This window comes from Tarenaya hassleriana, unplaced genomic scaffold, assembly GCF_000463585.1.
Source record: "Tarenaya hassleriana unplaced genomic scaffold, ASM46358v1 Cleome2, whole genome shotgun sequence".
Lineage (NCBI taxonomy): Eukaryota > Viridiplantae > Streptophyta > Magnoliopsida > Brassicales > Cleomaceae > Tarenaya > Tarenaya hassleriana.
Window position 1 is genome coordinate 3436023 of NW_010965372.1, and position 27013 is coordinate 3463035.

A 27013-nucleotide genomic window follows, 5' to 3' on the forward strand; every position below is an offset into this window, starting at 1 on the left:
ATACAATTTTGTCTAAAGCCTAATCTTAACTTCTAGTCAAAGATAAAGACGATTTAATGAATTGCAATTGAATATGGATTCTAATTAACTAAGATCATGAAAAAAGGAATCTTTAATATTTTCACCAAAAAAAGTTTCCGTGTGAAATTAGCCAGCCTAATCTCTTTTATTATAATATATGTAATGTTCGTATTTAATTTACTATGACCTCATTGAGAGTTCATGAAGCCTTTTAATGAGCATACTCAGCATAGGGCTTGTATAAATCAACTATCATAATACATAACTGAATAATATCGTAAACACTTTCGATTTTTTGCTTGTAATAATATTTTTCACCGTAAAAAAAAATAATATTTTCACCGTTTTGGAATTTTATTTAGGAATAAATAAAAATAAATAAATTTGTCAACACAACGAGAGGATTGGTCGAGAGAAGGTCATGAAGTTGCCGAATTGTTTTAAAAAAAAATACTGAATTTAAATGAAATCCGAATAAAAATCAAATATCTAATCGAAAAAAAAAAATTTAATTAAATCAAATGCAAATCAAAATTCACAATGATCCCCGCCATTATATGTAACATTGCTACGACGTGTAAGTGGGTGGGATCTCACCATTTCTTCTCTTCGCTACTTTTAATAAATTTTCCCACGTTTCAAATGTTTAAAAAACCTAAAAATGTTCAAGAAAATTTATCTACGGGTATGTATATGTATATATATATATATATATATATATATATATATGTGCCGTGACGACACGACGCGATCATTCACGAAAGTTTTTCACTTATTTAAAGCATATTATATATATTAGTTGTAAACAAAATTCGTCGTTCTATTTATTTAGAAAATTCAGTGAGATTCCTCCTCTCTAATCAATTTCAAGTGATGATTACCTTTCCCCGTGAACGCGTTATTATAAAAAAAACACATCATCATCATCATCACCATCATCCATGATCATTCGGTTTTTACGTTGGATTCGGTTCGATTATAGTTCGGGTTCAGTTCGGTTATGATAAAAATATTCGTTTTTAAAGAAATTTATAATTTTCCGATTTTTTTATTCGGTTCAATTCAAGTTCGGATCATTTTTTTCAGTTTCAGAAAAATCATAATCATCGGGTTTCATGTTGAATTCGGTTCTGTTATAATAAAAATACTCATTTTTTTAAAATACATTACGATTTTTTCGGTTATTCTTTTATGTGATTCGGTTCGAACTCATATTCGGTTTTTTCGGTTTTAAAAAATTAAAACTATTCGATTTTATATATAATTCAGTTCAATTACGATGATATGTTTGTTATTCGTTTTAGATCGATTCGATTATTAACTATATTATTTGGCTGTAACCATTTTTTTTCATGTCATGTGCATATTCCAATATATATAATGAATAAAAAATATTATATTTTTTTTATATAATGCGTGTTTGCAATTTGTTTGTAACCCAAATTACGGATGTAACTCCATAGCCTTCACTCTTACAACAATAAAGATTGTTCCTAGAAATGTTTTTTTTTCCTTAAATATTTAATATTAAAAATATTAAAAATAAATATAGAATAGCTACAACTATATGATGTCGGTGGTATAACCGATGGAAAAGGACAGTATATATGGGAAACAAATATGCAAGATAATTTTTGCATGTTGATCAAATAAAATAATATATAATATGAAGTCAATGAAAATTTTCGTATTTTTTTTGTTATTTTATGAGGTGGGTAGGTAATATTTTCGTGTTTTTTTTAATTGTATAATGCATGGTTGACGTTTAAAAAAAAACAAATGATGAAAGAATATGCACTTATTCGTAAAATCATGTTGCAAAAAATGAAAATACGTAAATCGTCTTATATAATTGATATGGGTTTTTTAAATCCCGAGAATGTACTATATTATATATTGATATATCATCGTATAATACTTCATTGACGTTTTAACTTTTTTTCCAAATATTAAAAAGTCATATATACTCTTATTTAACAGTTAGAATATAATTAATATTCATCAGATTTTGATGATAAAACGTTGAGTTTATTGAAATTGGATAGTTTTAATTAAGATTAAAATTGAGGATTATTTTAAAATATTAACTAAAAAATATAAAATGATACAAAAAGTATTGTCTATAATGTCAACTATTAAAAAAATTCAAATATCGACTCGAATAACATTTCGAATAAAAGTAATAAATCAACGTTACCAATAAATACGAAAAAAAAATCGAGATATATTAAATTAATAAATAAATTTAATGAGAAAGATACAAATACATTTGAATGTGAAAGGAGGAAAAGTGGGATTAGTTTTCCAAGAAATTAAGCAAAGCACCCATGATTAAGAAGAAGGCTGATTGGGTTACATTAGTTTATAGTGATGATTAGATGAAATTAGATGCGATTTAGATGGCATTAGAGATGCAATAATACGATTTTTCAATGCAAACAAAAAACAGTGATGACGTGGATGAGATACGGCGAGACGACGTCGTTTTCTGTCAATCATTAAAGTGGAGTTCCGTTTTAGAAAAATGGGACCCACTTTTCATCACGCTCTTATAAAATAAAATATGATATATAAATTACTAGTTAAAAAATAAAGTTACAGATTCAGTTAATAATTGAGATCGAAATTGAAACATATATATTAACACATAATTATAACTAAATTTAATTTGATTTTTAAATAAAATTGTATACAAAATAAAATAAAAATAAAACGAATAAAATATAATGAATTTTTTTAATTTAAATTAAATTCTGAAATGAATAAACTCGAAATATCTGTATTTTATGGAGATCCAAGTTTTCTTTTAGAAGATAAGATATTAAAAGACTAAATTTTATAAGTAATTAGTGTATGTGTATACGTAATATATATATATATATATATATATATATATATAAAATATATGTAGCATCGTATTCACATTAAATAATTAGCAATTTCAACTAATTGACACAATTACTTTTTATCCAATAAAATATATTAAACTCAAAAGTAAAAAAGATTGGGAATCTTGAGGAGATATTACAGTTTGTAGAGAGATAAGGGAAAATCAATCTCGAGATTTTTTTTTTTGTAAATCCATTAAAACTGTTATTTGGAAGAGATAAAACCAAAAAAAAAATCACCAATTTCGGATTTTTTTTGCTTGAAATAAAAAAAATGCGGAGATTTTAATTAGAGTTCAAATGTGAAACGAGGAGCCCCTTATTATTCATCGAGAAGAAGACTATTTTCTCATCTCTGTGTTCCCTCCCCGAGCCAGCTGTTCTCTCTCTCTCTCTCTCTCTCTCTCTCTCTCTCTCTATAACCACTCGGAATCTTCATCCGTAATCGCCGGCATTGTCCTCACCGCCGATCCGACGTTCTCTGGTCTCGCTGTCGCCGGGGCAACCCGATCTCGAGGTAAGTCGAATTGGATATCCCGGAATTTCTTCGATCTCCGTTCACGGCGTTTTTGTTTTCGTTCCCTGTCGGTGGCGGTGGTGTTTTTTTCTATTTTTGGAAATTTGTGCTAGATTTGGTTGTAATTGCGTTTGATCTGGTTTCTACGATCGCGTATTGGTAGTTATCTGTTTGTGATCCGTCGGTGGGAAGCTGTAAGAATGATTGCGGAGGTGGAGAGACTTCAAGGGGAGCTGCCCTCGAAGGTTGAAAACGGGAATGTGGATGAGGAAAAGCAGGATATAGTAGGTTCGGGTCCGAATCAGGACGTGGCCAATGGGATCAGCCATGGCGGCAATGACAACGGCAATGGCAATGGCAATTGCAATGGCGACGACAAGGAGGAGACCGACGGTTCCTACGTTTTCGTGACGGAGAACGATACTGTCGGTGATGATCATCCTGAGGAGTCTGACTCGAACCCTCACAGCATGTGTGATGTTGATAGGCCTTCGGATTCTAATGTTGAGAAAAGCGGAGATGGGGTTGCGAAGGGACAGAATGGGAATTCTGTGGAGCAGAAGATGGAGAATGGAAGACCCGTTGATCCCTCTGTCGAGGTTGCCCTGGAGAGTAATGCCATGGCAGAGCCTGAGCCAGGAATGGCCGATGATGGATTGGTTGAAGCTGTTGCAGAGATCACAAAGTCAGAAATTGGGGAAAGAGAAAAGTTGGAATCTACAGAGGAAGTGGATCATGTTCTAGATTCTGAAGTCGAACCCTCGGGTTTGCAGGAGACACCTGAAGAGCAAATCAACTCGAATGGGATAGATGTGGAGGGAGATCAGGGGAATAAGATTGAAGGGCAAGACAAATCTGATATGGATGTTGAGCAACCAGTTGAGATGAACGATGGAAGGGAGTCAACATTGGTCAGTGATGAGACATCTCTAGATGATCCTATGAGTTTTGAACGATCTAACCAAACAGATTCAGGTTATACCTTCAATGTATCTGAATCTGTCATTGGATCAGAGTCCACAGCTGTTGCAGAACCTCTTTCTATTGAAAGAGGTAACAGCCCAATAGAGTCTGACGCAGTAAAAGGTTCTGCTTCTGACGAAAACGGTGATGTTCAAATGGTCCCGGAGGCAGAAAAAGGCCAATCTTCTCATGATGCAGATGCTGCTACCGAGGTTGGTGTCCCAAATGCAAATGGTGATGCTGAGGTAGAGACTCAAACTCATACTGTCCCCAGCTTGGATGAAGATGCCAGCAAGCGATCAGAATCTCGGGTTCTTGAAGTTCACGATTCTGTTTCTGACGAAGGAGCCGAGTTAGAGCTTGAGGCTATTGATATTCCTGCTTCTGATGAAAGGAGTGACATTGTTGGCCTCGTAGAAGACAATGTTTCAGGTACTGCTATTGCTGATGATGACTTGTCTTGTACTAACCAGCAGGAACCTGAACATGATGGGAAACCTGAGCTGGTCGAAACCTTGGGGAGTGATGCTGACGAGGTCTGCCAAATCACGGACAAGGAAGCTGAAAGCTCGCCTGCAAGTGAGAGAAGTGAATTGCACATTGAGGATAAGCCATTAGGTGGAATGGATTCCGAAACCACGGCCTCTGAATTGGCTGAAAAATCTGTGAATGTAGCATCTGATGAAATGGATGTTTCTGCATCTGAACCTGAAGCTGCCCAATCGGGTGAAACATGCGGTGAACCACACGTCGATTCTCCCATTCCCGAACACGGTAAGGTAGACACAGAAGCCGAGAATAATTCAAACGTGAATGGTATTGAGGAAACTCCAGAGGATGTCAGTGAGGATACAATAACCGAAGAATTTCGTGAGGCAGAGCCGTCAAACATCAAAGAAAGCTCGTCGAGGAATGCTGCTGAAGAAGCCGAGCCAGGTACCGAGAGCTTTTATAATACAGAATTTCCTCTTCTGTCCAGTTGTAAGGTAAAGCCAGGCGATCCCAAGGGGAAAGAAAACAAGCCAAGTTGGGCAACTGTCTTTCTTACATCAAAAGCCAAGACCGTTGTCCGGAATCTTGAACCTGAAGTGACTGTATCTACTGATACCAAGCATACCGGAAATGAAAATTTGACTTCAGAAGCAGTAGCTGACGGTGCAGAAGACAGAGGAGGAGGCGATGTAATTGATGATGGAAGTAAGACCAGTATTTCTGCTGTAGATGAGAAACCTGGAGTTGATGTTCAATCTGAATCGAGATGTACAGCCGACACTGCTGATGATGCAACAGATGCTAAAGTTGCTTCAGCCTGTGAGGACAGTGATGGGCAATCGGTGAATCTCCACGTAAATGGAGGAACTCCGAAGGATCATCAAGCTTCGGCATCTTCCGGAGAAGTTTCTGCAGTCAAAGCTTCTGAAGGGCATGCTGTAGTTGCAGAGATAGAGAGAAAGCAATTTTACTTTCTGCCTAAGGTTCCAAGATACGTCGATGAAAAGTTAGCAGAGCAACTCAGGCTTGCTGAGGCACAAGTTGATCAGAATACGCAAACCCGAGATGCTATCGGATCTGAAATCCAGAATATCAAGGTAAGAGTTGCTTCTTAGAATTCCTTAAAATTCGTGGCTATCTTGTCTTAACATGTGTTCCAATGGTTTTATGTCTATAGGTGACTTGCAATGAGTATGATGCCGTTTTCAAGGCAGCCATTGCAGAAGAGAAATCTGCAAGAAAAGCACTGCAAGCGAAACGGCAGGAAATTGAATCGCTTCAGTCTGTCATTAACCGGGTTAAGAGTGCGGTTTCAGTTGATGATATTGATTCGAAGGTGAGAATCACTTTTGTCAAACTTCCATATCAGTTTTCGTCAAATCTTCTGTTCACCAAACATTATTTTTCCTGATCTACTTTCATTTTTTGCTGCTTCCAATCAGATACGTAACATGGAACACATGATACAACACGAAACTTTACCCCTGAACGAAGAGAAGCGACTGATCCGTGAGATAAAGCAGCAGAAGCAGCTCCGTGATCAGATTTCTTCTAACATGGGTACACAGGATGAAGTTCGACAGGCATTAGATGACAAAGAGAAAACCGAAGAACTCTTAAAGGTAGAGACTTTCATTCAAATTGATATGACCCATTTCGTGAGATGATTCTAATGACTAGCATCAGGATTTTTTATTATTAGGTTGATCTGTTAGGTTATCTCGGTTCCTGGATATCAAGCTGGATTGTTAAAAGAAACCATTTTTTTTCGTGGGTAATAACAGGCATTCAGGAAGGAACTAGACATGCTGAGAAATGATCTCTCGAAAGCGGAAGCAGTGACAAAAGCTGCTCGGAAAAGGCGTGACGAGGAATGGGAAAGGCAGAGCAAACTGCGAGAACAGTTCACAGCAGCTGATTCGGTTCGCCAAGATTCATACGTTCTGCTACAGGGTTTGAAGAAACAGCTAAGAGAAAAGGTAACAACCTTAACCTGACGGCCTCGGAGCCCCAACTTACAAATGTGGATGGACATTCATCATTCTCGTTAATCCAAATCTTTGCAGAACAAATATTTCTTCAAGTACAGAGATGATTTGAAAGCTGCTACAGAAATGGCTTTGAAGAAAGACAGAGAGGCCCTTCAGAGCTTTTGTCTTGATCAGGTAACACAAGAAAATCCCATATCAATACATGTTAAAAGTTTAAACGTTATTAGAAAAAATTCATGAATTTTGAAACGTCGGGTTATACGTCTGTATTTAGTAAATTGGCAGGATTTGATAGATTGCTGTATTTATCTGGTAAGTTTCAAAATTCATGTATTTTATGATAATATTTTAACAAAACAGTGTATCTAAATGAATTTTTTCCGTTATATTATCAAACCACTCGGATCTCGGTTCTGAACTCGTTATTCTTTTTAAAAGGTGGAGGCGTTCATGAATCTCTGGAACGACGACGAGGAGTTCCGTACATACTACATCAGATGCAACACAAGGAGCACGTTGAGAAGACTAGGAACCCTAGATGGCCGATCTCTTGGCCCCGATGAGGAGCCGACTCAAATCCCTCGTCCGACAAGTGAAAGAGCTTCAAACCTCGGAAACGAGAAGCGTGAAAGCATTCCTCCAGCTTCAGCCCAACAAGAGAAGGCCACTCGTTTCGAAGATGCGAAGGCCGAGAACACTAAGGTCCTGACCAAACCCGCTGAGCAAAAGAATCAGAGTAAGAAACCCGCCAAGTCCAGGCCTCTACCGGGTGGAATAGAATCAGTTTCTAGCAGGAGAGAGGAGGAGGAAGAGTCGGAAACGGAAACGGAAGAGAAGATTAAGTTAACGAAAGAGGAGGAAGAGAGGTTAAGGAAGGCGGAGGAGAAGAGAAAGGCGGAGGAAGCTGAGAAGATGAAGGAGAAACGTCGGTTAGAAGAGATCGAAAAAGCTAAAGAGGCAATGGAGAGGAAGAAGAAGAGAGAAGAGAAAGCTAAAGCAAGAGCTGCCTTGAGGGCTCAGAAGGAAGCCGAAGAAAAAGAAAAGGTCCAAAAACCAAATTCCCGTTTTTTAACATTCTCTTACTGTTTCAACGAAAGAATTCATCATCGAGTTAACGTTCTTATTCTTCTCTGCACAGGAACGGGAAAAGAAGCTGCGAAAGAAGGAGAGAAAGGCGGAAGAGACGACCATTCAATCTCCAGAGAATGCACTTCCAGCTTCAGAGGCTCAACCCGAGATCCCGAAGGAGATCGAATCATCGGAAAAACAGATTTCTGCGGCAAACCCGTCGAAGAAATCACGGAAACAATCAAAATTCGTCAAGAAAAACAAATCAAAATCGATTCCGCCTCCGCCTCCACCTCTGAGAAACCGAAGCAGCAGCAAGAGAAGGCTGAGGCAGTACATGTGGATAGCCCTCGTGGCTCTGGTGGTATTGGCATTGTTCCTTCTCGGTAACGCAAATCTCTCCTCTCCCGCCAATCTCTGGTTCCTTATATAAATCAGTTTCCTTTTTTGCAACATTGGCCTTTTTTTTTGCTCACTTCCTCGTCAGGTTTCTCTTTCCAAACTCTTTATTATCTATTAGCTAGCTGGGTATTTTCATTATGGGTGTTTTTTTTTTTTCAAAGTGGGGAGGTTTGATTCTTTCATTCACACAAGACGGATATATATTGGTTTTATTGGTTTATCCCACAAAGACCATATTATTTATATATATATATATGAGCGTTACCAACTTTTAATAGCTGTGGATGTTTTGTTACGGTTTCTCATAACCAATACCGTTTTTGAATTGAGTTGTCCAAAATTTTTTAATGGTAATTTTTAGAGAAACGGATTTCTTGAAATCGATATAAATCGAATTTTTAAAAACTTTGAAAACCCGAATTTGAAAAAAAAAACAAATTTTTCTTAATAGAAATCGAATCCAATCGAACTGAATATGATATAATAACCAATTAATATATATTTTTATAGAACCGAATTGAATAATAACCGAACCCGAATTGAATACCGAAACGTTTAGCACTAATTTTGAATATATTGTCCGCTTACCATATCAGGATTTAAAAGGTTTTACGCTATTGTATTTTTTACATCATTCTACCGATATTCAAAACTCGAATATCCAATCTTCGAAATGGGTACTGATAGTCCGACCAAAAAATCCAAAAACAATATAGATCAAAATATAAAAAAAAACATCGAAAAATTCAATATCGTAATAACTATTTTTAACAGAAGTGTAAATAAGATATGTCGGAGAAAGATATCACTTGATACCTATTTACTTCATCCATATCCGTATCGTTGTCTATATGATTATTAAATAGAGTAACAATTGTGTTATTTTAAAATCATTGAAAACGGTTATCATCATTACCCATCTTTGTCAAATAATGTATGAAACAATAATGTTATGTTTTGGACCCTTTGGACTTTGAATTAGTCGTTGAATTCTCTTTCATGTTCACACAAAACAAACAAAAAAGAAAAAAAGAAAAGTATTTAGGGTATATAATATATATATATATATACGAATTAGACATAATTATGAAATTTGCAATAACGACTTGCGATGATTCGGAAGAAATTAAAGTATTCATGTATTAATATGTCAAATTAATAATTCATGTATTTTTATGGTATATTTCATAAAATTCATGCATTTTTCTGTGCTTTTATTTGATTATTACATAGATAAATATTAAATAGTAAAATCTAAATTCTATAACGAAAATTTCAACATCGCCCAATTGGAAAATCTTGAGAAGTCTCGTCAACTCTGCTCATAAAAAAATATTTCACCAAAAAAAAAACTCTGCTCATAAATATATTTATAAAAAAAAACATATACATAAACACACGTTTTAATTACCATATATAGATACATATATATATGTGTATATGTATACGTGGAGGAGTGAATGCATGTGAACCCACTATTGTTATGGATTAGACTTCTCGTGGTGCCCTCCTGCCTTTGTACGGACGTTCCCATCTCTCTCTCTCTCTCTCTCTCTCTCTCTCTCTCTCTCTCTCTCTCTCTCTCTCTTTTTCAACTACTCCACGTACGTACGTAACGTAGCCCATGGTTTTACCCCCACAGTAATATATATATAATTACGTATTGGTGACGTAAACATGAGGGTGAAAGTACGAAGATTAGATACAGTGTAGTCATGTATAGGTTTAACCCAAAAGAGTCATAGTTTAACTCATTTCCTTTTTCCTCTTTTTATTATTTAAATATATATATTTATAATAGTTATGACATCTACAAAAAATAATTACGTTATCTGAAAAATAATAAATGAGTTAATATGCATGCTGCCTAATCCTATATTTTAACTGAATTCGAGAAATTGGAAAGATCTAACGTGAGGGTGGTTGTGTTTTTGTCCCAAAATGTTAGGGTGAAATTGACAATATCTCCCCTCTCTCTCTCTCTCTCTCTCTCTCTCTCTCTCTCTCTCTCTCTCTCTCTCTCTCTTTTTCAACTACTCCACGTACGTACGTAACGTAGCCCATGGTTTTACCCCCACAGTAATATATATATAATTACGTATTGGTGACGTAAACATGAGGGTGAAAGTACGAAGATTAGATACAGTGTAGTCATGTATAGGTTTAACCCAAAAGAGTCATAGTTTAACTCATTTCCTTTTTCCTCTTTTTATTATTTAAATATATATATTTATAATAGTTATGACATCTACAAAAAATAATTACGTTATCTGAAAAATAATAAATGAGTTAATATGCATGCTGCCTAATCCTATATTTTAACTGAATTCGAGAAATTGGAAAGATCTAACGTGAGGGTGGTTGTGTTTTTGTCCCAAAATGTTAGGGTGAAATTGACAATATGATAGATTCTGTCCGCGTTTACAAATCTCCATGACAAAAAAATATCTAATTGAATATCCTATTTAAAAATATCTAAATTATATATTAAATACATTTGTCAAATAAATATTTAAATTGTTTTGGATGAAATCAATAAGAATAATATAAATATATGATTAATTTACGCAATATAACTAAGTATATAATATAAAGAGTGCACTCAAAAGTCTAGGATAAATAAAGCAAAATAAAAAAATAAAAATAAATGGATTAGGACTATGGAAAATGGGATTGTACATTGTATGTAGCTCACGACCACATTCAATTAATGAACCAAAGGCCAACAACAGTCCAAACTATAAAATTCAAACTTTGTACTTACAATACTTTAATGCTTTTTACCTTACGCGATTCATTTCATAATTTTTTTTGTCATTTTCAATATATATATATATATATATATCAATGGATATGTATCGACGAATACTCTTCAACACCCAAATCAATTCCAAATAGATCTAGGATCCTGATATGTAAACAAATTTTGCAATCTCTCAAATTTTAAAATAATAATATTTGAGTTTAATATTTGGAAAACCATCCGGCACTTTTAAATTTAATAATTAAGTTTTTCATATTCAATTTGTAAAATAATGTTTTTTTATTATTCATAATCGAATGAATAGATATTGGAGTTTTATTTATTCGATTTATTTACTTTTTATTTTTTAAAAATTAGATCCTTTTTTAATTTTATTACGTCTTCATTTAAATATGGGTCCAAATTCGACTCACTCATTAAAAATAAAAGTTTGGACACTTTCTATCACTTATTCATATTTAATATAATCAAATATATTGGATTTAGTTGAATATATATACATATATATAAGTAAACATTAATAGATAATTCTAATTTTGCCCGTTTCTCGTGGGTTGAAACATGTTGCATGAGGATTTTTTTGAGATTAGCATCAATAAGTTGCATGTTTAAAATTTTGGACCACCATGTGACATGTTACTCTATTCTCTTCTTTTCTTTTTTTAAATCACGTTTCATTCTCTTATTTAAAACAAAATTTATTCATTATGTTTTAAGTGATTTAAAATATTAGCCAATTAATAGTCTTCTTACTCAATTTAAATCCCTATTTGCACCAATTCTAATATAATTTTGTTGGTTATAATGAAGACATGGTAGATACGTAAATATCAAATCAAATATTATTTTTTTTTGTATGTATCCAATGATGATTCAGAAGATGCCTATATGATTACTGCAGGATATATGATGAAACCAAATATTCAAATTTTAAATATTTTTTTTTTCGACAATTTATAAAAACACGTTCGTTGATGATTATGAAATTAAAGAGATACATTAAATAGTTCATATCAGCAAAATTATAACTTTTTTTTTATTGAAAGTAGTTAAGTTTATCAATTTAGTTGTATGAATTTATTAGTTTAATAAGAAAATAATAGATTTCATATAATTATTAAAAGCAGACATTTTTATAAATTGTTACATAGTTCTGATTATGATTATTTATATTCGTTCGTATGAGTTGATGATAATAAGGTCACTATATATACGGTATATCTACGTTCTGTTCGATTCCTAATTCTTTTTTCGTTATAAATAGTCTGTTTGACTTCATGTTTTCTTTTTAATTTATAATTCCTTATTCTAAAAGATAATAATTATATACTTAATTACATATATATTTATATATATATATATATATATATATATATATATATATATATATATATATATATATATATATACGAGACATGTTTTTATTCCACAAGTGTTAGAAAGAGATTGTGTCGGCCAACACACTAAATACGTCGTTTTAGTTATATGTCTTCTAACAAATAATGCAACCCTGAAATTATTTAGGGTATATTTCTAAATAATAATAATAATGTTGAACCCACTATTTATGTAATAATGTAAAACGACATCGTTTTCTAAATCCAAGAATCATAATCTTTTGTAATTGTAATCAATAAATATTGATTGGAATTATTAGCATATGATATGATGGAACTTTTTTCTGCTATGATCAATTCAAACCGGACATGTCGTTTTCTGGGTCCATTAAGAAATGCATCGACTACCACGTACCAATAACTTATTATATTGTTATAATATATTTATACTAATAAATTAGTTTAAATTATTTAAATATTTATATATATATATATAAATAAATAATATCAATTTTATATGTAATTCAAATGAAAAACAAATCAATATATCTATTTCTAAGGACTATTAGTATTTTTAATGATGAACTTTTCTAAGTTAATATATAAAAAAGATTTTATTGTTTTTACAAGTTAAAATATTTATATATATTTTTTTATTAAGAGTGTAAAAATTGCTTATGTTTTAGGGATTATGGTATTTCAAACTTCATAATTTTTTTTAATTTAGGTCAACAATTTATTAAGATAATGTGTGTTTTGATTTGTATCTATTTTCTTTATTTATATTCATACTTTGTTCTTATTGGATTTTAATATTATTATTTAGAATCGAATATTTTAATATTCATTTGAAACATTTGTTACCAAATATTTACTAATTCACATTCTACAACCTAATATATTATATGTATCGAGAAATTTTGGTTTAAGATTTTAGAATATCCAATTTTCATATTCGAAATATATTTATTAAAAGTTCAAAAGATATTTAAGGACAATCAACAAAACTAAATGAACACTACTATCCTAGATAAAATATAATTAGTTGTGTAAAAAAATTAAATAAATCATGGATTTAAATGCATTTATGAATATTATAAAATAAAAATGTTTAAGATTTTAAATGGTATCATTTAAATAATGATTAAAAACACTACATTTCCAAAGTACATAATTTTTTTTTTTGTGAAAGTAAAAACAATATTATTATTTTAGATATTTTAGATATAAACAGATGATGTTTTTAAATACCTTCTCCAAATATAAGGGCAGTGCAAACTGGAAACAGTAAAGAAAGTGTGGTCCAAATCCGTACGAAATCACAGCTGTTTCCCTTTCACTCCCATTCCCCACTTTTCTTTTCTTTTTTTTTTTTCCCATTTTTATCATTTTACATTGTATAATAAATTTTGCATATAATAATGTATCATTTATTATTAATAAATTAAGTAGTAACAATCCAATCGTAATAATATTTTTAATTGATTTCTTATTCTATCAATCTTGAAATTATATAACTGGAGTTGATTCACCGAATATGTATTTATGGGGTGTTATAATTATGAAGACAACTCATTTAGAAAATATTAAAAAATATATTAATTTTGTCGTACGACGTCGTTTTCGAGAGATTGGGTGATATTGCACGCGCGTGGGAGGCGACAGAACCGTACGTGGGAGATGTGGGGCTCTACAGGGGTGTTTACGTAATTTTATTGAAGAGATAAGGGTAGTTTCGTCTTTTCCAAAGCAGACCAGTCTCGGGTGGCATGTTGTGCCGCCCTTTCGTGTTGACGACGACTCTCCAAGCGAACCAAATTTCGGAAATAAATATTTTTTTTTAAAGTAAATGTTTTGATCTTCGTTCAATTAGAAATCTATATATATTTGTCGGAATTTGATTATTTTGTCTTAAATACATAATAGGATTTCCGTTTTCAATGTCAAATTATAAAATATCATATCTTCATTTTAATTCAGTCCAAAATGTGATTGTTTTATATTATTAATATTTTAAAAATATCTGAGGTTTCCAGAAAAAGAGATAAATATATATTGTTGGGATAAAAAAAATAAAATTTGTGAAAATGAGAAGAAAGTTGCAATGTTGAGTTTAGAAAATACATGTTTTCGGAATTTAGATGCTAGAACGCAAGGAATAAAATGTTATATGATGAATATATATTTTAGAATATTTATAGAATAATCCAACATGTTAGTTATTAAATAAATTTGTGTTTATTAATATAATAAAATAAATCACATGTTGTTGTCCATGATTTTTATTTGGAACAACAATGGTAACAATGCCAAATCATAACCTTATATAATTAGGAAACAAAGTAATAAGGTCCTTATAAAATTAATACTAAATAAAGTTTGTAGATTATTTTTTAGTATCATCGTTTTTAAGAGACTATGCTTTATTACAACATGGTTGAATATTTTCATTATTATTGCTATTATTGTTAGAGTTGGGAAGAAATATAATGTTTAACGATTTGAACTTTAATCCAATTTTTATATTTCTCAAATAAAATTTTCTTTTTAATAATATATTATAGTTATATGTCTTGTGGGTAAAAGTGTATTTACTATTTCTAATCTCAAAAATATATTTCACCATTTAAGATATTTTTAAAAAGAGAATTTAAATAATAGAAATAGTTGTATATAATAAAAAATCGATTTCAACTAACTTAAATATTATACAATTATCTTTAAATATAGTTTGATCTAAAAATTAATAGAAATAAATTTTGTAATTTGATTAGTCAAGTGTAAACTATATTTTAAGTGAAAATAAAAGTAAAATTTTAATATATAGAAAATAAATATTTTAAAAAAATAACATGAACCAAATTTGAATAAAATATGAATATGAAAATAATAGAGCTGTAGAAAATATTCACCTTTAAATTTATAAATTGAAAATGGTAAAAATTCTTTTATTTTCTTTTCCCATTGAATTATCATTACATTTTTTTTTATTAATTGCTCGACGTGTATGAGTGTACCGTAGTTCTTTATCTGTATTGTCTTGTCCGTCCTTTTTTCCTTACACGTGGAACAAAAATGTAGGATTTTTAATTTTTCGGTGGAAAAAAATAGTGTTCATAATTGAATTTAATATAATATTTTAATTTTAGTTGAACAGTACATAATCATATTTAAATTAAATCTAATGATTTTTTTATAAAACTGAATTTCAATAAATCGTAGAAATCAAATTAATATAATTAAAAAAAATAAAAAATCAAACAAAAAAATGGGTTCCGCTTCCAATTTAAATTTGGAAACATGATGCATTATGTTACCAAGAATATGAGTCTTAATAAATTTGTGTAATTCGGTTTAAAAATTAATGGACCATTTGAAGGACAAATTTTGTGTGAAAATGACAAATCTTTTTTGAAATGAGAGCTGATTTTTTTCTCACCAGTCTGTAGAAAAAGGCGAAAATATATAAATACATAAAAAATAAATAAATGAAGTGTCTAGGATCCTTCATATGGGTAATAAAATACCCTCCAACTTGTTCGAATTTACAGTTTGTGCCATAACCGAAAAGAAAAGTTCCGTAGAAGGTAAGGAGTTGAAGACAACAGAAGAAGAAGAAGAAGAAGAGACTCATCTCAAGAAGAAGAAGTTCAGACGAAAACAATATATAGCCAAAAAAAAAAGTTCGAGTGAGAGACGAGAAAACGCAAACGTTGTGGAGGAGAATTTTTCGTCTCTCTTGTTCCTGGATCGATTTTGACTCGGGGAAATCTGGAAGCTGCTGAAGATTCGATTCGGTGTTGTTCGAATCTGAAGAGTTTTTTTTTCCTTCTGGTGTTGTTTGATTCGATTTCGGTGTTGATTTGTTCGGATTCGTGCCAAAGACTTCTGATTTTCGAGCAAGAGTGGTGATTGAAGCTGCGATTCCGCGTCCTTGTTCATCGAAACGGAGATGATGAGGTACGTTTGATTCGATTTCGCGTTAGATATACGAAGTTTTTTCCCCAGGAAGATCTCGAGATATGATCCAGTGGAGATTTAGCGACTGAATATATCTACGGGTGAAGAATTTCCCAAAGAAGCTCATATGATTTGATCCGAAAGAGAGAAAAATGGTTCAGTAGTTTCCTGTTTTGGGTTAATTTTGATTTTGCAGTTGGTGAGAGATCAAGAAGCTCGAGGAGGCATGGATGAGGTAGGCGCTCAGGTGGCTGCTCCGGTTTTCGTCCACCAGTCCCTTACTCCGATGGGGAGAAAACGCGATCTCTATTTCCAAATTCCGAATCTCCACACGCACCGGCTGCCGCAAACGCAAACGCTGCAACGGGGGGATGATTGGAACCCTAAGATGTGGGACTGGGACAGTCGGAGATTCGAAGCTAAGCCCGTAGAGACAGAGGTTCTCCGACTTGGGAACGATTCGCAGTTTGACGTCAGTGCCAAGAGCAACAACAATAACAGCGGTTTGACTTTGATGAATAGCGGCTGCGGTGGAAGTGAAGTAGATGAGAGAAACCTTGATTTGAACCTCGGAAGTGGTCTGACCGGCATGGAAGAGACGCAAGCGAACAGACAGAACAAAAGGGTTCGGTCCGGATCACCCGGAGGAGGGAACTACCCGATGTGTCAGGTGGATTTTTGTAAAGAAGATCTGTCTAATGCAAAGGATTACCATAGAAGGCATAAAGTGTGTAAGCTTCATAGCAAGGCTTCTAAAGCTCTTGTCGGGAAACAGATGCAGAGGTTTTGCCAACAGTGCAGCAGGTAGGAGGCTGATGATGGCCTAAAGTCTTCCCTTTTATGGATACTGTGGACTTTTTTGGTTCAATCTATCATTGAATCATTGAAATATCTGCTTGTAGGTTTCATCTGCTTTCTGAATTCGACGAGGGGAAGAGGAGCTGTAGGCGTAGATTGGCAGGCCATAACCGACGAAGAAGGAAAACCCAGCCGGAGGAAATCACTTCGCGGGTTGTAGTTCCGGGGAACCGTGATCCTAACTCTAACCCCAATACGGATCTTGTCGCTTTGTTGACGGCCTTGGCTTGTGCACAAGGTACTTGTTTAGAATCTGCTTTCTAGTTTTCCGTTCTTGTTCTTGTGGTTACGATCAGATGTTGATTTTGCTTGGTCTGAATGCGGCAGGTAGGAATGAGGTGAAACCTATCGAGTCTACAGTTGTTCCAGACAGGGAAAGACTTCTTCAGATACTTAACAAGATAAATTCATTACCTTTGCCTATGGATCTTGCCTCGAAGCTGAACAATATCGGAGTTTTAGCTCGGAAAAACCTCGACCACTCAGTGGATAATTTCCGGAATGATATGAATGGGACATCTCAATCTACCATGGACTTGCTAGCAGTTCTCTCATCCACCTTGGCTTCATCCTCTCACGATGCCCTAGCTTTGATGTCTCAAATGCCTGTTGAGATTAGCGACAGCGACAAGACTAAGTTGACTCCATCTGATCAGGGGACAACTGCCGATTTTGAAAAGAGAACTCGAGATTTTGGTTCTGTTGGCGGAGAGAAAAGTAGTAGCAGTCACCAGTCTCCTTCGCAGGATTCAGATTCACATTTCCAAGACACTAGATCTAGTTTATCTCTACAACTATTCACCTCTTCACCTGAGGATGAGAGTCGACCCACCGTGGCAACATCAAGGAAATACTATTCGTCAGCAAGCAGTAACCCTGTCGAGGATAGGTCTCTATCATCGTCTCCCGTAATGCAGGAGTTGTTCCCAAAGCAGGCATCTCCCGAAACAACGAGGTCAAAGAAAGATAAAAACACGGGTTTTAGGACTGGTTGTCTGCCACTCGAGCTCTTTGGCGCATCAAATAGAGGGGCCGAAAATAATATCTTCAAAGGGTTCGGGCATCAAGCTGGTTATGCTTCATCTGGCTCTGATAATTCTCCTCCTAGCTTGAATTCCGATGCTCAGGTATACACACTACTATTTGTATCTTGTATAGCACGTCTGTATGTATAGATTAAAACATTCCGTTTATGTCTTTTGGGATTGAAATTGAAACAGGACCGAACTGGGAGGATAGTCTTCAAACTGCTAGGAAAAGATCCTAGTCAACTTCCTGGGACATTACGAACTCAGGTGATAATTTCTTGGCTGGCAATGTTACTACGAAATTACGAATCTTATAATTGTAAGTTATTATTATCGATTGTGTCCATAGAGTTCTTACAATGCTCATTACCCTTTTGTTTCAGATTTATAATTGGCTTTCTAATATTCCATCGGAAATGGAGAGTTATATCAGACCGGGATGTGTTATCCTATCTGTCTATGTCGCGATGTCATCTGCTGCATGGGAGCAAGTGAGTAAAATAAACTGATCACTGGTCTATTAGTCGTGTTTTTTTCAGAGTTACAAGCGTTTAAACAGCGCGATTTTTTTATTTGTTTTTTCAGCTCGAGGAAAACTTGCAGGAACGAGTCGGTTTTCTGCTTCAAGATTCATGTTCGGAGTTTTGGAGGAGGACAAGATTTCTGGTAAACACGGGCAGACAGCTAGCTTCTTACAAAGATGGTTAGTGAGTTTAGTTAGAAGTTGCGTCGAATTGGTGGATACTACCTCAATGATTGTAGCTTTATTGGTTATTTGCTATGACAATCTTACAGGTAAGATCCGTTTGAGCAAATCTTGGAGAACGTGGAATTCCCCGGAATTGATCTCAGTTTCACCAGTTGCTGTTGTAGCCGGGGAAGAAACTACATTGTTAGTAAGGGGTAGAAATTTGGATAATGGCGAAATCAGGTGAGTCGGATCAAAGCTTTTGTAGAGGGTTTAGTGGTCTTTCTTGTCATTCTTCTAATCTTTTTCGGGTCACGATCCTGCAGGATACGATGCGCTCATATGGGTAGCTATGCGTCAATGGAGGTAACGACATCATCGTGTAAGAAACCCGTTTTCGATGAGTTAAACGTAAGTAGTTTCAGAATCAACGGTGGAAGCCATGGTTTTTTCGGGCGATGTTTCATCGAGGTAGGGCTTTGGGTAACCGAAACTTAAACATGTTTTGTCTCATGAGTATCTGTTTCGTCTCGAGATTTTCACTGTTCCTACTATGTGAATAGGTGGAGAACGGGTTCAGGGGCGATAGTTTTCCTTTGATCATTGCCGACGCTGCCATCTGCAAAGAGTTGAATCGCCTCGAAGACGAGTTTCACCCGAAAACGCAAGTTCACAGAGATATTACAGAAGAACGATTGCATAATTCAGATCGTCCCAGTTCGAGGGAGGAAGTTTTGTGCTTCTTGAATGAGCTCGGATGGCTTTTCCAGAGGAATGCGTCCTCGTTCGACATTCAGGGAGGTTCCGACTTCTCCATGACCCGTTTCAAGTTTCTTCTCGTCTTCTCGGTTGAAAGAGACTACTGCTCTCTTGTGCGAAAGCTCCTCGATATGGTTGTCGAAAGAAATTCGGGTAAGGATGGATTGATCAGGGAGTCTCGAGATATGTTGGCTGAGATTCAGTTATTAAACCGTGCCGTCAAGAGAAGGAGCACAAAGATGGCCAAAATGTTGATTCATTATTCCGTTACCGCCTCCTCGCTCAGTACCTCGAAAGAGTTTGTCTTCCTACCCGACACTGCTGGCCCTGGCGGTATTACGCCGTTGCATCTTGCTGCTTCTACTTCTGGTTCAGATGGTATGATTGATGTGTTGACAAACGACCCGCAAGAGGTACATTTCTTTCTGTTCCGTGGCTTCCGGTTCGTTTATGTTCGGGTTCGATTATTTCAGTTTTTAAAATATTATAACCATTCGTTTTTTTTAAATTCGACTCGTTTCGTTTGGATTCGGTTTTCATCGCTAATAATGATCTTTTATCAAAGAAATTTTCAGTTAGGTTATTTTGTATTTGATCCGGGTTCAGAATTTCGGTTTTAGAAAAATCATAATGATTCGGTTTTTATATCAAGTTCTGGTCGGATACGGTGATGTGTTATTTGAATATTAATCGAATTAACCAAATTCAGATTTAGTTCTTCTTAACTCAAATCAACTCGTCTTGTTGTTCAGATCGGGCTATCTTGTTGGAACTCTCTCCTCGACAAAAGCGGGCACACACCTTATAGCTACGCCTCGACGAGGAACAACCACAGATACAACGCCTTGGTGGCTCGGAAACTTACCGATAAACGAAACAGGCAAGTCTCCATAAACATCGAGAGCAGGATCGATGGTCAGACAGGACTGAGCAATAGATCGAGTTCAGAGCTGAAGCGATCTTCTTGCACAACTTGCGGGACCGTAGCCCTCAAGTACCAGAGAAAGATCTCGGGTTCGTACCGATTGTTCCCGACACCGATCATCCACTCGATGCTTGCTGTCGCCACGGTCTGCGTTTGCGTCTGCGTGTTCATGCACGCCTTCCCGATCGTTCGGCAAGGCGCTCATTTCAGCTGGGGAGGCTTGGATTACGGCTCGATGTAGCGGGCGGGAGATTCCCGAGGCGAGGCGGGTAAGTGTATTTCTTCGGTTTTCGGCGGAAATAAGAGAGTTGAATTCTCTTTTGGGAACTTTCTTGAAGTTCAAGTTATGGAGTTTGTCCCCATAGAGACAACAACTCTCTGACGGTGAAGGAGAGGAGATGGGAGAGACAGAAATGGTTTTGTAAGAAGATTCAGGTGAAGAGCGAAAGAGACAGTAGGGGAGGAACCCACCACGTGAAATTCCGAATCTGCCCTTCGTAGATCCTCGAGAGGAGACAGAGGTTTAGGGTTGAGGGTTCATCAGTGGGGATTAAGTTTTATATTATTTTATTGTTGTTGTTGTTATTATTATTATTATTATTAATATATGTTTGGGTAATTCTCTGTTTCTTAATCTGTTCGTTTTCATGTTTCTTAATCCTTTCAGAAATATGATTCGGGTTCTTATCAAATCAAAATTTGTTTGTAAATTGGGATTAGTCGAATCCCTCGTCGATTCCATTGATCGCTCGCAAGATTCGCTAAACACGGTTCCACGTGGCGCATACCCACATGATTAGGCCCATACAGAGAGAAAAAGAACCAGGAATATATATATATATATATATATATGTATGTATGTATTCATTTATTTATTCCGGCGTACGACGTGACCGTGAAGTAAATTATTCAACGCAATCGCACAGGATATTTATGTTCGTAGATGATGACCAGTCAACCAAATTTTTTTTTTAATAATCTAGTCTTTTGTCCGAATATATCTAAAATCGGAGAAATCATGTGAATATTTCTTTCTAGATGATGATTCGAATCCATATTGAAAAAGAGTTTTGTTTTCTTTTTTATCGGGTGAACCATCTAATCTAATTTTGGATGAGTCAACCAATTTTATTGGTGTTGGATTCTTATTTTAATTTGTAAATGAATTTCGGAATCAGCAAACAAGAAAAAACTTTCACAATAAAGGTGTGACTGGTGGTAACGCAATCGCCCGCAATCGCAGCGATTGCAACTTCTGGCGATTACGGGTGATTGAAAAAGTGATTGCTGGAATCGTAATCGCCCGTAATCGCAACAAAACATCAATATTCTAATCGCAGCTAAGGTGTTGACTGTTGGAATCGCAATCGCAATCGCGGTGATTGCGGGCGTTTACGATGCGTTTGCTGGCGATTCTAGGCGATTGGTACTGACTGGTAAAAAAACTGTTGTTGGTAGCGATTGCGAGTGATTGCAATTTAAAACGATTGGTTGACAGCGATTGCGATTTGATTTAAATTACAAAAAAATACATCATTATATACAATACTAACCATTTTTAAAATATTTTTAATTAGTTTTTTTTACTATTATTTAATATCAAATAATTATTAAATTTATAAATAATTAAATATAAAATTGAAAATATTATTTTGTTATTATTTATACATACATATCATATTATATATATAAAGAACTTACGTATGTTTATATATACATAAAATATATAAATATATATATATATAATACATATATATACACACACATATATACTTACAAACATACATATATATACACAAACAATCATATATACATACATACATCTATATACACGTACACATATATACATATACATATACACATACATACATAATAGTAAAAAAAACTTAATAATTATTTGATATTAAATAATAGTAAAAAAAACTAATTAAAAATATTTTAAAAATGGTTAGTATTGTATATAATGATGTATTTTTTTGTAATTTAAATCAAATTGCAATCGCAATCGCTGTCAACCAATCGTTTTAAATCGCAATCACTCGCAATCGGTACCAACAACAGTTTTTTTTACCAGCCAGTACCAATCGTCTAGAATAACCAACAAACGCATCGTAAACGTCCGCAATCACCGCGATTGCAATTACGATTCTACCGGTTAACACCTAAGTCAAAAAATACCCAAGGAGGAATTAACTATATTTTTTCAATCTCTCTCTCTCTCTCTTTATAATGTATTCTAAGATCTTTGATATTTTCTCTTCTCGGGCGATTGTTAGGCTGACTATCGGTCCATGTGTGATGGGCTCATCACTAGCAAAGCCCAATGGGCCTTATGGCCCAATTGATTTTGGAGATATTGTTGTTTTGGTGTTATTACAAAGTTCTAGTCGGTGTCGGTCCAAAGATGGTGCAAGTGGCATTACATGAAAATCCATAAAGACATTTGTTCCTAATAGGATTCACTAATTGCTGTGAACCTTATCTGCTTGTGGGTCAAGTAAGAAGCCACGTACGTATCTCTTTAACCCTTTAAGTTTGGCTTGAGAAACGTGATACGATACACACACGTGCTCTCTTCTGAATAAAAATCTTTTAGAAAAAAAAAGGCCAGCATAGAAAAAAAAACACGTGCGAAATAAAAATATGAAGGGATTAGGTTAGTAGTATTGGGATCATGTGTGTTCTTTCTTTGGGTACCGGTAAAATATGTCATCTAAATAAAATTAGTATTGGGATCATGTATAGGTATAAAATAACACAGTTAAAGATAATTTAACGAAATTGATTGAACTATTCGTATCGACAAAATATATTTTTTTTTATTATCTATCTCGAGAAAACTCCAAAACTAACTATTGCTCGTACTAAAGTAATATAAGGATGAATGAAATGATGACAAAGCACATTGAAAATTTTCATGTTGATTAGCGGGTTAGTTTCAACATCCGTAACGAATGTAGACGTTACATTTTTACACATAAATTTTAGTAATTGAATTAACATATTCTAATTAAATATTCTAGAATAATTTTATTTATAAATTTGTTACAATTGAGTCTGAGTATTTTTTTATTTTTTACAATAGTTAAAATTTATTTTAATGCAATAATTAATTAGATTTTTTTAAATAATAATTACAAGCTTTGGTGATTATCAAATAAATTAGGAATTATTATTTATTCTGAGACCATAATATAAGTGTATATTTTTTAATGTTTTTATTGTTTTTATTCGATTAAAACTGGTACGAAGGATTATTTACGTGGATACAAAAATTAATGGTATAATAAGTTTTTTTAGCAATTTATTTAGTTTTTTATTTAAATGTTTTTAATAAAAAAAATTAGTGATATAGTTTAGGCATTCCATATAATATTATGATTTTCAACTCATGTGACAATCTTTTGAAAGCATAAATAAAACAATAATTTATGTAATGCAAAACCAAATTTTCATTCTGTCCATAACTTTAATAATTGCTATGCGTGCTGCAAATTGCCCATTCTAGAATTCAATAAATATATTTTAAAAATGAAATAAATGATTACCTCGTGGACCCTCCAACTCCCGCCAGTACTTTTAGTTTCCAATCTCAATAAGACCCATCCATATGCATGAAAAATAGGGATGGCCGTTAAAGAAACGAATTAAATCGAATAGAAAAATATGATATTTTTATTATTTAAATTGTTTTAAAATTTTGAATAATATTATTTTTAAGAAATCTAATTTTTCAGAATCAAATTGAACCGAACTAAATTTTAAAACTTTTTTAAAAACCGAAATTTTTTAAAAAATATCTATCTTTTTTAATAAATATTGCAATCAAACCAAAACGGAATTAAAATCGAACCGAATCGAATATAATATAAAAACCGATTGATATCTATTTTTATAAAATAAAAAAATCCGAACCGTGCATTTTCGTCCCGAATTCGAATCGATTTCCGAAACGTCCACTCCGACGGAAAAGGATGATGATAATGATGATTTGTCAACCATTTTTTAAGAAATATGCAACCGAGGCCGGCAAACAAATCTATCCGGTTTGCTTCTTCATCTCAAAATTGGTACATTTTGGTTAAAATTCATTGAAATTGGTACGTTTTGGTTGCAGTTGTTGACAAATATCATTATCCAATGCACCTTGAAACTTTTTTAAAAAAAATCTCGCCATCAATAATGGATTTCATCCTTTTTTTTTTTTACATCACGACGCTATCCATCTATGCGAAATTATATTAAGAACAATTGAATACATTGAAATTTTATTATTTTTTCTATTTTATTTTAATTTCCGAACTTTTCGTATATACTTTGAATCTGAACTCTGAATCCATCAATATCTTAGTTGTAGAATATTCAAAACTGAAATAGACTTTTTGTTTAGTCAACAAATGTTATCTAATTCAAACCAAATTATTATGTTTGATAACCATTCAAATTCATTTGCATTAAATATAATTACCGGAAAGTAAATCTAAAACTAAAATAAAACTATTTTTTAAAATGAAATCTCAAACAAGTTCGAACAGTACAGAATCCAACTCTAAAACTGATTGAACAGTAGAAATTTATTACAGCTGAAAAAACTAAACATAAAAATAATGGAACTCCAAAATATCCAATAATTGTTAAAAACCGAAATTATTTTAATTATTCCTATAGTTTTGGATTCACAAATCACGATTACCCTCAGAATGAGACAGCTACTTTTAGGGTTTTTTCGATCGTAGTTATCTCTAATCCTTTTTTTTTCTTCCATTGTTGATAAACATTACAAATTAAGTAACAAAAAGCCAGACATAAATGTCACGTGAGTCACGTGCAGGTTGTGTGGCAGTGCCACTTATTTCCATAACTTTCCTAAAGCTTTTTAATGTTATTTTAGTGATATCCAAAATTCTTGTTTGGGATAGGGATGATAACTATTCGAGAGTTTCGGCCGGGTTCGATTTGATTATATACGAATTCAATTATTTTTGTATTAAAAAAATTATAACCATTCGATTTTTAATTTTATTTCGGTTTAATTCTGTTTGGGTTTGATTTTTTATTAGTAAAAAAATTTAAATAAATTTTTTTAGTTTTTACGAATTTTTTTGATTTAATTCGATCTTCAATTTTTAGATTTAAAAAAATCGTAATTAATTGATTTTTATATCGTATTCGATTCGGTTGAATTATTTTGATTAACAACCAAAATAAGCCTACTTTCTAATTTTTTTCTTCTCATCAACAATGTTGGTCGAATTCGAAAACGACGATGAAGATGACAACGATATACTAAATCCAATAGTATCATCGCCTTGAGTATCGTTTTAAATTTATTTTGCTCTTTTTTTTTTCTTCTGTTTTTTTCTCTAACGGCGGTGTTTATACACAATTTTTATTAATTGTTTTTGTGGATATAATCTATTACGTGGATAGCACTACTAGATAATGCTAAAGCATATATTTCAAATTACTATTGCAAACGTACATATTTAAAAATACGTAATTTTTTATTAGATTATGAAATATTTAGACACAATATCTCTATATACATATAATTTTAAGACAATGAAAATGATTTGTAGGCATATAAAAAGCTAGTATAGCATGAGAATGTGTTTTTATATATATATATATATATATATATATAAAAAGATTGCACGTTTAGATTCAAAACGTACGTGCTTGGCGTTGAACCATTTCATGATAGCGAGCTCCAAATATGTTTCCAATCATATTCTCTCGAATAGTTCCATGCGAAAACCGATTAAAAATCGCAAAAAATGAAAAAGCCAATTAATTAAACCAAATATTTTATATATTATGTTCATTTTTAGGTTTAAGTAGAAACTCCTTTTTTTTGGTAAGCCTATTAATTAACAATTTGATATCATTCATCATAATAGAAACCTCGGTCCACTCAAATCACACCCTTTTATAATAAAAAAAAATGACACCCTTTTTTATAAAAGAAAAAGTAAGCACCTATATACATGCCCTATATATATATGTATACATTGGTGTCTAAATGTACCACGTACGATCGTAAAAACGATGGATATTATTGCAATAAAAACCCGTACAAGAGATTCCCGGGAACTCCATGTTTGACCAGAGAATCTAAAATCAAAATAACAAAAATAAATAAACATGGATGTATCCTCATATATTTTTAATTGTCTTTAAAAAAAATTCTCTTGGACCATAAGAGTACACGTGGCAGTCAATGGCACACCCGATGATTATAAACCATCGCGGTCTTGGGTCCCACACTGGCGGTTAATCCGACGGTTCTGGATAGGCCACAGGCGATGAAAATGGATAGAGACACGCGTTATAAGAGTCCGCCGTGGTCCAG

General features: G+C 33.4%; 2 protein-coding genes across 2 annotated transcripts; both read left to right on the forward strand.

The window, feature by feature from the left end:
* Nucleotides 1-3272: 3272 nt before the first annotated feature.
* Nucleotides 3273-8589, forward strand: LOC104812021 (titin homolog). Its single transcript, XM_010538948.2, has 8 exons — nt 3273-3426; nt 3590-5978; nt 6059-6217; nt 6324-6503; nt 6666-6860; nt 6948-7046; nt 7311-7916; nt 8011-8589. Exons 2-8 carry the CDS (start codon nt 3627-3629, stop codon nt 8371-8373), a joined length of 3954 nt encoding a protein of 1317 aa, XP_010537250.1. The 5' UTR covers nt 3273-3426; nt 3590-3626; the 3' UTR covers nt 8374-8589.
* A 7444-nt stretch (nt 8590-16033) lies between these two features.
* Nucleotides 16034-21314, forward strand: LOC104812022 (squamosa promoter-binding-like protein 14). The gene is made up of 11 exons (XM_010538950.1): nt 16034-16403; nt 16600-17207; nt 17306-17499; nt 17589-18388; nt 18482-18556; nt 18673-18780; nt 18875-18992; nt 19085-19220; nt 19304-19448; nt 19541-20149; nt 20489-21314. The coding sequence occupies exons 2-11, from the start codon at nt 16630-16632 to the stop codon at nt 20900-20902; spliced, it is 3177 nt and encodes a 1058-aa protein (XP_010537252.1). The 5' UTR covers nt 16034-16403; nt 16600-16629; the 3' UTR covers nt 20903-21314.
* The last annotated feature ends 5699 nt before the right edge of the window (nt 21315-27013 follow it).